The sequence below is a fragment of the Quercus suber genome, unplaced genomic scaffold (assembly GCF_002906115.3).
Source record: "Quercus suber isolate HL8 unplaced genomic scaffold, Cork oak 2.0 scaffold_159, whole genome shotgun sequence".
Classification (NCBI taxonomy): domain Eukaryota; kingdom Viridiplantae; phylum Streptophyta; class Magnoliopsida; order Fagales; family Fagaceae; genus Quercus; species Quercus suber.
Window position 1 is genome coordinate 461,941 of NW_027069620.1, and position 15,328 is coordinate 477,268.

The 15,328-nt window shown below is 33.4% G+C and overlaps 1 protein-coding gene across 1 annotated transcript; it reads left to right on the plus strand.

Annotated features, from left to right (window-relative positions):
* On the plus strand, nucleotides 1-1,342 carry LOC111999486 (probable glutathione S-transferase). Its single transcript, XM_024031610.2, has 2 exons — nucleotides 1-415; nucleotides 699-1,342. The coding sequence occupies exons 1-2, from the start codon at nucleotides 101-103 to the stop codon at nucleotides 1,035-1,037; spliced, it is 654 nt and encodes a 217-aa protein (XP_023887378.1). The 5' UTR covers nucleotides 1-100; the 3' UTR covers nucleotides 1,038-1,342.
* The last annotated feature ends 13,986 nt before the right edge of the window (nucleotides 1,343-15,328 follow it).

Sequence of the window (15,328 nt, forward strand, 5' to 3'; positions counted from 1 at the left end):
CTCTCTTCCGAGTGTTTTTTGCATACCATCTTTCACTTCATCTCTCTTCTTTCTTTTCCCTGCATTTTCTATTTGCTTCAATATCTTCAGTTTTGTGAAAATGGCAGACGAGGTGATTCTGCTAGATTTCTGGCCCAGTATGTTTGGGATGAGAGTCAGGATTGCACTGGCCGAGAAGGGTATCAAGTATGAGTATAAGGAGCAGGATATATTTAACAAGAGCCCTCTGCTTTTAGAGATGAACCCCATTCACAAGAAGATCCCAGTTCTCATCCACAATGGCAAACCTGTGTGTGAGTCTCTCATCATTGTTCAGTACATAGATGAGGTCTGGAACGATAAGTCTCCATTGCTGCCCTCTGATCCTTACCAGAGAGCTCATGCCAGGTTCTGGGCTGATATTGTTGATAAGAAGGTACCTTTAATACCATTTCTTTTTTCTTTTATATTATTTTAATTTCCTTTCATTCTGGGTTTACGAGTTTTAATTTTAAGGCGATGACATTTGAAAGATTCACTTTGAAATGAGTATATTTTCTATCAATTTCATAGTTGAGGATTCGTCTAAGATATTGAGTCTTATTAGTTATTATTCTATACCACAATCAAAAACCATTTTAATATTCTTCTACCCGAATAGATTCGATTTTAAATTTATTACTGTGTTCATCCTTTTATGTAATCTGCGGAAAATACAGGTTTATGAAGTTTCAACGAAGTTATTGACCACAAAAGGAGAAGAGCTGGAGGTGGGCAAGAAGGAATTCTTTAAAATCTATAAGATATTGGAGGGGGAGCTTGGTGACAAGCCTTATTTTGGGGGTGAAACATTTGGGTTTGTGGACCTTTCTCTTATCACTTTCTACAGCTGGTTCCATGTGTATGAGGTATTTGGCAATATCAACATAGAGGCAGAGTGCCCCAAGATTATTGCATGGGCAAAGAGGTGCTTGCAGAAGGAGACTCTGGCCAACTCTCTTGCTGACCAGAAGAAGGTTTATGAGGATGTATTGAGGAGAAAACGTAGCTTGGAGTAGAGAAATGGTTTAGCCCAAATCTTGGAGTACTTAGCATATTAGAATGATTTTGAGTGGTTGTGTAATAGCGTTCATTCATTTTGTAACGTTCAAGTTTCAGTTTTGCTTACTGTCAAAAACTAGTTTGGGTTTGTTTCATCTAGGTTCATTGAACTTGTTAGACACTTTGATATGGGTCTGTTGAGCTTTAAATCGAATGGGCATGCATTGGAACATGAATAAGGAAGATAGTTTGTTATGTCTTCTAAATATTAGATCATGTTATGCCTTTACTTTTATTTGGGGTATACAAAAATTTTGGTAAATATGTGTCTATGTAGGGAAAATGTAAGCACTATATATATATATATATATATTGTTGATAAAAGCGCTATATTTTTAAATTTAATTAACTCACACGATAGTTAATTTTACCGTGTACCTATAGTTTTAAATATTAAAACCTCACTCCATCGAGGATTAAATTTAGAAAAATAAATAAATAATTATATAATGTAAGGTTGAATTTATTTAACTATGTGTTGGCTTTATTTTGTGCTAAATTTACTTGTAAATCAGCATTTAAAAATCTTGTATTTAGGTGGGAATAATGTAAAGTTTGTGTGTAATAAAGTATGAAAAATTGCTTAAGTGTGTGCATCAAAAGGCTTCTCGCGACTGGATCTCACGACTAACTCGTGGCGACTTGCTAGAATCCAACGCACGTGTGAAGCATGCAAGAAGTTGAAGGGTTAGGATAGCTGGATTACTACAAGACAAAAAGAATAGTCTGGCCATTCTGTTAATTGGCAACTGGAACTCGCGACTTGTCCTAGCCGCAAGTGACTCGCCAGTATAAATACCCTTATACCCACGAAATGTAGAGAGTTTCTAGAGAGAATTTTGAGAGATAAATCATAGAGAACAATAAGATTTATTCATCCATAATCTTACACCTTTGATTCTTCAAATTCCTCTACTCTCACATTTTCCATTGTCATACTCTTGAAAGGATCTTTAGCCAAATCCTTACCTCGCCATATTCATATCAGTGAGAAGGTTATTGGTGTTTGGAAAGCAGTTCAAGTGAAAACTAATTCATTTTAGTTGATGCAATGGGGTTATTGTGAGACCCGATAAGCTAGAAAAGACAAGATTCGGCGTAACCCTATTGGAGCAAGAAGTTTGGAAGGCTTAAGTGCATCAAGTAGATTAGGTTTAGAGGGTCTATTACTATTCATGTATCTCAACTGATTTTTTAGTAGATCATTTTACCGCTTGGAGGGCGGTTGAAAGGTTTTTCACCAAATTCTTCGGTTTCTTCTTCGATAACATGTGCCGGTGTTATCTTGTGTTTGCTTCCCTCTATCCCTTACTCTTTACTTTTAATTACTGCTGTGTTATGATCAAATTATGGCTTAGAATAGTTTGCATGTTTGGGTATAGCTTATATTTATCTTTCCGAACATATATTGCTTGAGTATAAACTTATATTGGTTATTTTGTAATTGAGAGACTGAACATTCACTAGTATTTTACACACTAAGTGAGCTTTCATCTAAGAAATATATAAAATTAATTTATATAATGAATTGATTAATAGGTGTCCTTACAACATTTATTATTCAAAATGGCTCTAATCTAAAGTGTCATTTGGCACACAAGTCTAACTTCTTTTTTTTTAAAAAAAAGGAATATATATATATATATATATGAAGATAGAATTTTATTATAGCCTAATCTAAGCATATATGTATGTAATACTCCCTCCTAGAAACTTGAAACTCGGCCCTTACCTCTCACACTCCACAAACACTTATACTTATGTAATAACCATTGCACTAAGAATGTGCGGTAGTTAAGTCTAACATTTTACATGGCTATTATTGCCTTTATAACTTCTCATATTCTCTTACACAATATATGTATTATTTGAGAGGTATCTTATATTTAATTGATTTTTCATCGTAAAAAGTATTGTCAGCACAATCTTTTAATTTTTTTTTTTTTATTTTATTATTGCAGTTTTACAACTAGACCGTTGAAATGAAAGTGGACAAGCTTTGCATTAAAATGAATTCATTATTTTTTAATGGTGTTAATTAAGGATATCAACTTTTTTAACTAAAAAAAAAAAAAAATACATACTCCAATTCCTAAATCAACTTTTTTTTAGAGATATAGATAAAGCCTCCTCTCATCGGGTCAAATCTTTCACTCAAAACAGAACTTAATCTCAGATATAATTATCTACCTATTCGGGGTAATATTTAAGTCTTGAGGCACTTTGAAATTAGTATCTGACAACATCAATCACTTGGGTAAGAGTCCGCTTTCATTGTAACTACACAAGGAGACATCCATCCCCAAAACTGTCATAAGCCTAATTCCTTAACTTTGTGAAAGACCTTTAAATTGTTCAAAAATGTGTTACACCTTTGTTAACATCGCAAAACATGTGACGACAACAACAACAACAATATATATATATATATCTATTTATTTATAATTATTGTGAAAGTTGAATGCCACAACTAGTGGATGTATATAAAAGCATTCCTGTTAGGTGTGCTATAAATATACCATTTTGACACAGAAAAAACTTACTTTATTATTTTAGTACATCATTTTACTATATACCCTACATCAGATATTCTATTCTTCAATTCCATACATTAAAATAATATATACAACATATTAAAATAATATTTAACTAAAATTGCCACCACAACTATAGCACCACTGCCCACAACCACAAACACAACACATTAGAACCCATCCCAAATCCCACACCCACAACCTGCTTGAGAGAGATTTAAAGGTCGAAAGATGAAAGAAGGTTATCGGTGTGGCATGAGGGACAACACTTCGAGGTCAACAGCGAGTTGTGGAGAATGAGGCGGTGAGATCAGCGGCGACAGCTGTGGAGGACGAGATTGGCGAGATTGAAACCACCCAATACCGAAATCACAACCAGCTCAACTACCCAAACCTAAAGACTAACAACCCACCAAAAACGCCAAACCAACTAACCCATCTACTGTCTCAACCAATCACCGACTTAAAACCCCAACCCATCCAACCCTTCAACTAACAAAACCAACCACTAGACCAAAACCCTCAATGCCACCATAAGCAACTAACCCACGATCCAAAATCCGTTGATGCCGATCCATAGCTCTGCCGCTCGATAAAGAGAGAAGAAAGAAGTTTATTTGGGTTTGATTTGAGATGTAAAGAAAGAGAAAGACATTTGAGGTTGAGGGTGAGGGAGGGGTTGGGAAGAGAGAACACAGGTTGGGAGACAGAGATAGATTTGTGAGAAGAGAGAGAAAAAGTCAAATAAAGAATTGAGAGAAGAGAGAAAAGTTGAATAAAATTTTATTTTTTTTGGTTTGGCATCTGTGTCCATACCGTTCCAAATATGGAACGGTACTGTTCACTTGTGCCAATGTTTTGGCATTTAAAACACCTGCTGTGGGGTGTTTTTTAGTGTTTGGTGTGTCAAATGCCAAATATTTGGCATTTAGCACACTTGATGAGAATGCTCTAATGATAACAAATGGTGCAATATTGTATATATTTAAAATGATGTGGACAAATAAGGCCATATATCAATTAGTAATTTGCCTATAACATAAAACATTTGACATGTATCAATATATTTAATATATTTGTCATGTGTCAATAATAAATGGAAATTAAAAACAACATAATTGGTCTTATTTGGGAATAGCAATTGGTTTAATCTTCTACTTAAATGGGTTTTATAGTTACATCCAGGGACAGACTCAAGATTTTAAGCTAGCAAAGGCCGGAGTATATATTAAAAAAAAAAAAATCCAAATAAGCATCTATATAGTATTAAAAAAAATATAGATACATAAAATCATTATTTCTAAATACATTAAGATGCCATCATCTACTAGCAATACTAGGCTGGCTAGGATTTTTTATTTTATTTTATTTTTTGTTGAAGTTAGAGCATTCACAGTGATGGTGCTAAAAATTTTAGCTTTTAGTACCTTAAAAAACTACTATATCTATTCTACCACCTCGTCTTACAATATATCTGTGAGAGACCACCAAAGGTGCCTCTCAAAAAAGAGAGATTTTTGAATGCTTTTTAGGGCACTTCTGTTTTTGGGTAAGTGGTGTGGAGTCGCCACTTATTTTTTTTATACAAAAAAATAAGAAAAAACTAAATACAAAATAAATGACTAAATTGTTCTATTCTCATTGATTAAGTAAAAAAAGTACACATTTGGTAAATTGAAAATTACATGGCTTTGGGTCATACTTACAAACTACCAAAAATTACATGGCTTTTTGTCTTAGTTACATTCTACCCAAAATAAAAGTAAAGGCAAGGCTTAGATCTACTTATCCAAAGACCTAAATTTGGAGGCTAAGTTACAGAATGGGAAGATGTAAGGCACTCACTCTGCCCAGACAGAGTCTAGTCTTCTAGACTCTTATGACCAATGTACCCCTTTATGTATGCTATGAATGACATATTGTACACGTGAAACAAAAATTAAATCACATAAGTTTATTTATGAATTCATCCTCTTCTTTGTTAAAAATTCAGACATATTTTGTGATTTAAAAAAAATATATTTGGTTTATATATAAAAAATTAGTCTGTTTTGTTGTGTAAAAAAAGTGTTTTTTAAAGAGAAAATTCAGATATGTTTTTATTTAATTAAAAAAATCTTTTAATTTGAGAAAAATATCAGATATGTTTTTGAGAACTTAAACAAATGGTTTTTCAATTTGTAAAAGATTAGATTTGTTTTTAAGAAATTAAAAAAAAAAAAAAAAAGATTTTTGATGACAGAAAAATCAGATCTATTTTTGTATACTAAAAAAATTGAAAAAGATTGCTTGAGAAGAGGATTTCATTCATGACCAAAAATTTACTCATTAACTGACCGATGTGGTACTTTAGACTCAGTCACTGAATCATTGGTGCTATATATTGATATCAAAATTTTCACAAAAATAATTCACCTACTTTCTTATCAATTCTCTAATCTTGGCTCCACCGTACACCACGTATCTATTTATCAAAGCAATAGTGTGGAAAAATGGTTGGAAAATCTGTGTCAATGATATTTGTTCAAAGCGATTTTTGCTTAATCTTGATGACGAAAGCAATGACATTTTTTTTTTGTTTTTTTTTTTTTTTGGGGATGAAGACGAAAGCAATGACATTGTCTAGCTGTAGAGGCCTCTCGATCATACTTTTCTAGTTTCTTGCGACCCACAGCCTATTGCTTAAATCTTAATGACGAAAGCAATGACATTTTTTTTTTTTTGATTTTTTTTTTTTGGATGAAGACGAAAGCAATGACATTGTCTAGCTGTAGAGGCCTCTCGATCATACTTTTCTAGTTTATTGCGACCCACAGCCTGTTGACTATAAATCCACACAGCCAGTTTCTTTGAATTCAATAGAATATCACTTTTCTTTGAACTTTCCCTATTTGCTTCGATAATAATAATAATAATAATATATCTCTGACAATGGCAGACGAGGTGATTCTGCTGGATTTAAAAAGTGAGTTTGATTAAATTTGAAGTAAAGAAAAAATTGACAATGTAGAACCAAAAATAACCTTTCTAAAAGCATTTTAAAAAGTATAATTTTGAATAAAATAGAATAGAGATGTAGTAGAATACATATGTAATTTGAGAGTAATCCTTGGATATTTTTAGAATACAGAGAATGGTGCTCTCTTCTCTTATATTTATAGCAACATTTATCCATAAAATTTATGGTGGATTCCATTATAAATGTGAGAATAAAGAGTACTATTTCTTTGTACTCTAAGAATACTTAAGAAATCAAGCTTTGTTCACATGGGTGTCCCATACATATGTGGTCACTTATTCTTTTCTTTTGCGAGTAGTTCTGGTGCCACAACTTGTTCATGTGGTGAGTTATGGTTAGTAGAGGGGTGTCCCCACATGAACCCACCATCACCTCTCAACCAACTATGCCTAGTCACATGAACGACTTGTGGCACAACAAGTTGTGCCACCAAACTTATTCTTCTTTTATTGTTACTACATAGGCAAAATATTATAGGCTAGGATTATTAGAGGTTCGTTCCATTCAATTAAAAAAGGCGAAAAGCACATTTTAGTCCCTACATTTTTAGGCGATTTCTATTTTAGTCCCTAAATTTTATTTTTACCGCTTTTAGTCCCTATCCTGAAAAACGGTTCCATTTTGGTCCTTGCCGTTACATCAGAAACGGATATTGCTGACGTGACAAACGGCAATAATAAATAATATTTGTTTAATGTCCACGTGGCCTAATTAATAATAAAAAAATATTTTTTGACATTAAAAAATGCCACTTCAGCAAATAAATTAAAAAAAATAATTTATTAATTTTAACTAAATAAAAAAAATTAAAAACAGAATAAAAAATTAAAAATTTTATGAATTGAGATCTAAGTGTGTATTGAACAAGAACAACAAGAACACAAACTTAAACCCAATTACATAAACCCAGAAATTAAAAAAAAAAAAAAAAAGATTATTTAATTGTGGTCCGAATGGTCCACCCTTCTTCATCATCTCTCACTCAACTGGATATGGGTTTTCCGCCGAAGATGAATTCGTGGTGCCCGGTGGTTTACCCGATGACTTTGTGCGCGCCGCCACTGCTTGCTTGGCTTTTGCTCGTCAAAATCCAAACATCTTGGGGTCTGTTCTTCTAATTTATTCTCATTCTCGTTTTCTTTAAATGTTTATTTATATTTTGCTTTGCTTTGCTTTGGCTTGTTCAGTTGCTTTCCAGAAGAGATATTGCGGTGGTGGTTGAAAATGGGTCGCCATTTCTGTTCAAGAATGGTGAGGAGTCAGTGAGGAGGATGAGATCGTTTTATATGGGTTTGGGTTCTCAGTTTCATATGGGTTTGTTTGTATTGGGAAGTTGCAAGGATCGGTTGGGTTTGAAGGGATTTTGCTCTAATGGTCTTTGTTTGTTTCAAATTTTTCTAGTTCTGAAATTTATGGGTTAATTTGTTTTCTAGGTGATATTTGTGGGTTTGCTCTAGATCTATTGTTGGGTTTATGTTTGTGTTCTTGCTAGAGATCAGTTTGTGTTTGGTTTAAGTTGATTTTGTGTTGGTTTCTCGGAAAAATGAGAAAATCTGGGTTTAAGTTGTGATTTTGTATATCTGGGTTTTGTGGTTTGAGAAAATCTGAGTTTTTTGGTTTGAGAAAATCTAAGAAGATCTGCTGTTGGTTTTGTGTTTGTGTTCTTGCTGGAGATCGATTTGTGTTTGTGTTTGTGTTCTTACGTTTGGTTGACAAGAAAGGGCAAGAAAATGTGAGAAAATCTGGGCATGTGTTCTTATGTCTAAAATCTGGGTTTGTGTTCCTTAGTGTTCTTTGGGAAGAACTTTTTTTTTTGGATTTTAGCTGAACAGAGAGAGAAAGAAATGGTCGAAGCTGATGGGTGTTTTTTCTTTCTTTTTTTTTTTTTTTTTTTGAAACTGTGTTTTTTCTTTCTTTGTTCTTGGATCTGGAATTATGTTCATTTTGATCTTCTTCAAGGTATACTTTGATCTTAGGGTTTGGTTTTTTTTTTTTTTTTTTTTTTTTTTTTTTTAATTTCTGGGTTTATGTAATTGGGTTTAAGTTTGTGTTCTCGTTGTTCTTGTTCAATACACACTTAGATCTCAATTCATAAAATTTTTAATTTTTTATTCTGTTTTTAATTTTTTTTATTTAGTTAAAATTAATAAATTTTTTTTTTAATTTATATGCTGACGTGGCATTTTTTAATGTCAAAAAATATTTTTTTATTATTAATTAGGCCACGTGGACATTAAAAAAATATTATTTATTATTGCCGTTTGTCACGTCAGCAATATCTGTTTCTGATGTAACGGCAAGGACCAAAACGGAACCGTTTTTCAGGATAGGGACTAAAAGCGGTAAAAATAAAATTTATGGACTAAAATAGAAATCGCCTAAAAATGTAGGGACTAAAATGTGCTTTTCGCCATTAAAAAATTATTGTGGGAGAGCATAAGACAAATGGGGGTAGCAATTTTTTGGCCCAGCAAATGGTATCAGCCAACCTTTGTTTTTTTAATCATGTTAGAGATATATATATTAAACATATATTAGCCCAATGTAACAGGCCCAAGCCCATTCCTGATTATACTAGTAGTCTAGGGTTGAGTCGCCTATATATACTCATGTTAGGGTTCATTGTAACACAGGTTATTGTACTACACTCTTATACAATAAAGATGTAGCCCTTAAGGGATTTTTCCGTGGATGTAGGCTGACAAGGCTGAACCACGTAACCCTCTTATTCTCAGTGTTCCTATTCTATGTTTTTCCTTTCGCATCCACTCTAGCATATACAACATGGTATAACATATTGCGTTGCAAATAATAATAATATTATTTAACATGGTATCAGAGCCAAACTTTGTTCTTGGCATCAAACAAACATCTCTACACAACAAAGAAGATTCATACATGCATAGCACAGATTCACAGTGCCCCCGCTTAGCTCAAGATCTAGACCCCATGGCATCATGCAACCGCCATGGCTCACTACTGTGTCCAAATCCTCAAGTCCAAGCAATTCGTGCCTCTCCCTATCAGATCTGTGCAAATTAATCCTTCGCCTGACGAAATAAACTACACATACGTGCTCCTCGGCCTCCCGTGAGGAAAAACCAGAAATCTGGCCATCCAAAACCCAGTCACGCGCCTCCACGCGCTGCAATTGGCTCTGCAAAATCACCACACGCCGCCGCAAATCTCGAATCACGGATAGGATTGTGACCACACGCGCCGCTCTGTCAAACTCGTGGCCTGCCGATTTACAAACCCGAAAAGCTCGACAGCCTAAACAAAGACACGCACCCACATGCGCCGCCTGGGTTTCTGGCATCATCTGCACGCGCCAGTGGACTATTCACACGCGCCGAAAACTGTAGCTAATGTCATCCATGACATCATTTGACGACGTCAGCAAACAAAGCCACATCAACCCTAAACACGTCATTAGCCACATCACTAGCCACGTTAGTAGTGTCGCCTCATCAGCACCACGTCACCTAACTGACTGTTAACCCAAACTAGCCTGACCTGGATCACCCAGATTTGACCAGTGAGCACTGACCGTTGACTTTGACTAGGACTCGTTAACTTTGACTTTTGCGTTGACTTTTGACCAAAAGTTAAAATTTCCGAAATGACTTATCTTGCTTAGTTTTTCATGTAGATTCCAATTTTGGACTCCATTTCTTCATTTGAAGCTCTGAAATTGGTCTATTGGCATATTCTTCTTTGTGGTTTCTTCAAAGGTATTCTTCAAGACACCTCCGAATGATCTTCTCATGCTTATCCAATCTCAAGCCTTTATCGAGATTCCACCTTGAGTTTGAGAGAGGGTGTTAGAGATATATATATTAGACATATATTAGCCCAATGTAATAACCCTAAGCCCATTCTTGCTTGTATTAGTAGTTTAGGGTTGAGTTGCCTATATATACTCATGTTAGGATTTATTGTAACACAGGTTATTGTACTACACTCTTATACAATAAAGATGTAGCCCTTAAGGGATTCCTCCGTGGATGTAGGCCAACAAGGCTAAACCACGTAACTTTCGTGTTCTCAGTGTTCCTATTCTATGCTTCTCTTTCCGCATTCACTCTAGCATACATAACAAGGTATAACACATTGCACTTCTACTAATAATAATAATATTATTTAACAAATGGTATCAGCCAACCTTGATTTGCCGAAGAGAGTCCACTAGTCATGTTATGTTTTTGAAGAGTAATATTACTTACAAAAAAAAAAAAAAATGATGAAACTAATTTTTATATTAATTAAGTTGACAAATTGTTATTGATTCTTATACAAGCTATCATCGATCACTTGTTTACTTACCATGACAATTTGTCACATTAATAATGGTCAGATATTTTGTGTCAGTAGAGTCTCTTTTTGAAGAGAGTCCAGTGTGATGTTTTGTTTCTTTTTAAGAGTCCAGTAGTCATGTTGTACTTTAAAGAGAGTCCAATAGTATGTAATGTTACCATTAAGGAGAGGCAAGTAGTCCCTCTCAATCTCACACGCAATCAAGAACATCTTATATGGACCTTGCAAAGATTTAAAGAAATATTCTTTTAGCCCAGTATACGTAATTTGAAATTCATTACTGTTATTGTCCATCCTGTTATATAATCTATGGAAAGTGTTAATAGAATGTGTGTGGACCTTAATTAGTCTTATCTCCTTCTACTCTAGGTTCTATTCGATTGAGACCTTAAGGGGTTTCAGCATTGAGGCAGAGTGTTCTAAGATTGTTGCATGGGCTAATATCAGCATTGAGGCAGAGTGTTCTAAGATTGTTGCATGGGCTAATAGGTGTATGCAGAAGGACATTATCGCCAAGACCCTTCCTGACCAGAAGAAGGTATACGATTTTGTTAGACAGTTCAGAAAAACGCTTGGTTTGGACTTTGGAGTAGACTATTTAGTGGTTAGTCCCAAATCTAGAAGTGCTAGGTTATAATCTTAGTATCCCAGATGGATTAAGTGTAAGATTAACTATATGTTTATAAGCTCTTGGGCACTCTCCCCTTGCAAGCCTATTTTCAAAGGTGAGTTATATTCATGGGTTTGTAACATTTGGTATTAAAGCCAACCACCACGTTAAATAATCGGGCGTAGCTCATTGAGTATGAGATCAAATGTGTTGTGGTTTTGTAGTTAGATTTCGAAGGGAGTAACCTAGAGGCTAGATTGAAATATCAATCATGTCCATCTTTTGTGCATCAACATTCTTTCATATGGGATGCTACAAGAATGGGAAGACTTATTTATGCGTTTTTTTTTTTTTTTTTTTTGTATCTAAACTAATTTTTTGGTGCTAAATCTCATTATACTCCAATTTGATTTTGTGATAAGAAAATGCATCAATTTAGAATTAGGATAAATAAAAAGTGTTGAGCTTTAGGGGAAAAAATCGAAAAGTATATGAGCACGCACTCAGGTAGCATGTGCTTAGAAACTAATATTAATATATTAAAGTCTCAAATTAATGATCCACAAGCCTCAACTTTTATTTATTTTTTAATAAATTAGTTAGTTAAATCAATGGTAAGGAGAGATGTGAACCCAAAATGTGTGGATACACCAGAAAATACCAATCGAACTTAAAAACTCTTGGCTAATATATTTATATACACATACACACACAAACACTTGGAAGCCTAAAACCCGAATGCTTGGATTTTACCCCCAAAGATATGCTTTTATTTCTAAAAAATGTAGAAGTGCATAACATGGGCATCAATATTAGCCAATAAATTAAGAATATATTAAGTATCAAAGATCAAGATTTAGAGGGGAGTAATTCTACAGTATACCCCCCCATCCCAAAAAAGGGGGTATGGTACCCACTAGTAGGTAACCTACTATCTTAGGTTACTTTTTTCTCACATTTGATGATTTCATACTCACATTATGTAGTTCCAATATCATATGTGACAGTTCTTTTCTCATATTTATTGGTTCCCCTACTTTTTTTTCTCATATTTGACAGTTCTATCATCACATTGTGCGGTTCTAGCATCACATATGACAGTTCTTTTGTCACATTGGGTGGCTTCCTTACTTTTTTCTCACACTTGGCGGTTCCATCCTCACATTATGTAGTTCCAACATCACATGTTACTATTCTTTTCTCATATTTGGTGGTTCCCTTACTTTTTTTCTTACATTTGACAGTTCCATTCTCATATTGTGCAGTTCCAATATTACATGTGATAGTTTTTTTCTCAGTAAACCACCAAGGAAAAAAAAAAAAAAAAAAAAATCTCACATTTGACGGTTTCATCATCACATTATTCAGTTTCAACATTACATATGACAGTTATTTTGTCACATTGGATGGTTCCTTTATTTTTTTTCTCACACTCGTCGGTTTAATCCTCACATTGTGTAATTCCAACATCAAATGTGACAGTTCTTTTCTCACATTTGGTGGTTCTCTTACTTTTTTCTCACATTCGACGGTTCCATCCTCACATTATGCAGTTTCAACATCACATGTGACAGTTCTTTTCTCACATTTGGTGATTCCCTTACTTTTTTTTTTCACATTTGACGGTTCCATCTTTACATTGTGCAATTCTAACATCACATGTGTCAGCTCTTTTGTCACATTTGGTGGTTCCCTTATTTTTTTTCTCTCATTTGACAATTCCATCCTCACATTTAACAGTTCTATCATCACATTTGATGGTTTCATTCTCACGTTGTGCATTTCCAACATCATATGTAACAGTTCTTTTATCACATTCGGTGGTTCCCTTACTTTTTTCTCATATTTGATAGCTCTATACTTATATAGTGTAGTTCTAACATTACATGTGACAATTTTTTTGTCACATTCTATGGTTCTCTTACTTTTTTTTTTTTTTTCATGTTTGATGGTTTCATCCTCACATTATGCAGTTCCAAAATCATATGTGATAGTTCTTTTGTTACATTCGGTTGTTCCCTTATATTTTTTTTTTATCACATTTGACGGTTCCATCCTCATTTTGTGCAATTCTAACATCACATGTGATAATACTTTTGTCACATTCGGTGGTTCTTTTATTTTTTTTCTCACATTTGATGGTTTTATCCTCACATTATATAGTTTCAACATCATATGTGACTGTTCTTTTGTCACATTCAGTGATTTTCTTTTTTTTTTTTAATCGCATTTGATGGTTTCATCCTCACATTGTGTAGTTTTAACATCACATGTAATTTTATGTTTGTCACATTGAGTAATTCCTTTATTTTTTTTCTTGCATTTGTCGGTTCTAACCTCACATTGTGCAGATTCAACATCACATGTAACTATTCTTTTGTCACATTTGGTAGTTCCCCCCCCCTTTTTTTTTTTCCTCACATTTGACGGTTCCATCCTCACATTATGTAGTACTTGCATAATATGTGACTGTACTTTTGTTACATTCGGTGGTTCCTTATTTTTTTCTCACATTTAACAGTTTTATTATCACATTGGGTAGTATCAACATCACAAATGATCGTACTTTTGTCACATTTAATAGTTCTCTTCTTTTTTTCTCATATTTGATAATTTCATCTTCACATTAAGAAGAACCAACATTACATATGAGCGTAGCCAACCCAACCCAACGCCACTAAATTACCAAATAATCGACGAATATATATAACAAAAATACGTAAAAGTACAGTCACAATAGTTTCACATATGACTGTACTTTTGTCATATTTGGTAGTATCCTAATTTTCTATAATTTGTTTTTCACATTTGACAATTTTATTGTCACATTGGACAATACTAATATCACATATAACTGTATTTTTGTCGATTCATAACAATCTTGGTAATAATTAAAATGTTAACAAGAAATTTTCCCAAAATAGTTATAAACTTGAAAATTAACAAAAATACCCTAGAAATTAAGGATTTCAAAAAATAGTCCTAATAATATATATAATTACTAAAATACTTTAATGCTTCAAATATTACCAAAATACCTTCATTAACCTACAAAATGACTAAAATACATTTTCAAACTTTCAAAATTAATTTAAAAAAAAAAAAAAAAAACATTGAAACTGAACAAAGTAGCGCTAAAAATACATAAAATGACTAAAATATTAAATATTTTGAAACTTACCATAATAGCATTCAAACTACTCAATTTGGCCATGTTAAGTGATATCTTGGATTTTTTTTTTTTTTTTTGGGTAATAATAATTGTAAAGATATTTTGGTTATGTTAGAGGTTTTCAAGACCACTTGGTGTTTTTTGACATCTCATGGGTATTTTAATCAAACACATCTCAGCTTTTTTGATACCTTTATGGTGTTAAATTTTCTCAATAAAGGTCACCCAAAGCAAATGTTATTTGTTAGGAAACATTTGATCCTCTAAATGATTCCAAAGAAGCTATATATTTAGACCATACAATGCTGTAACTGCGAACTCTAAAGAAGAAGAAAAAAAATTAAACCTAAAACAATTTAGGCTTCAATTTGTTTTCTTGAAGAACTTGAAATTGAAACATAAAACAAGTTTAGGCATCAGAGCATGTTCTTGAAGAACTTGATATCCCAAATATGAAAGGAAAGAGAGTGTAAAATTGAGAAGCAAATAAATTATGCATTCTAATGAAAATAGCTAATGATATTTTTGTTAGGAAATAACAAAATGAAACAACCAAACAAAAGCAAAAATACACCAAACCAGCAGCAAGCTATAAC

Excerpts from the sequence above, each read along its gene's own strand:
- LOC111999486 (XM_024031610.2), top strand. The coding sequence starts at position 101 with ATGGCAGACGAGGTGATTCTGCTAGATTTCTGGCCCAGTATGTTTGGG. Across the intron at positions 416-698 it reads CTGATATTGTTGATAAGAAG|GTTTATGAAGTTTCAACGAA; the intron begins GTACCTTTAATA and ends CGGAAAATACAG.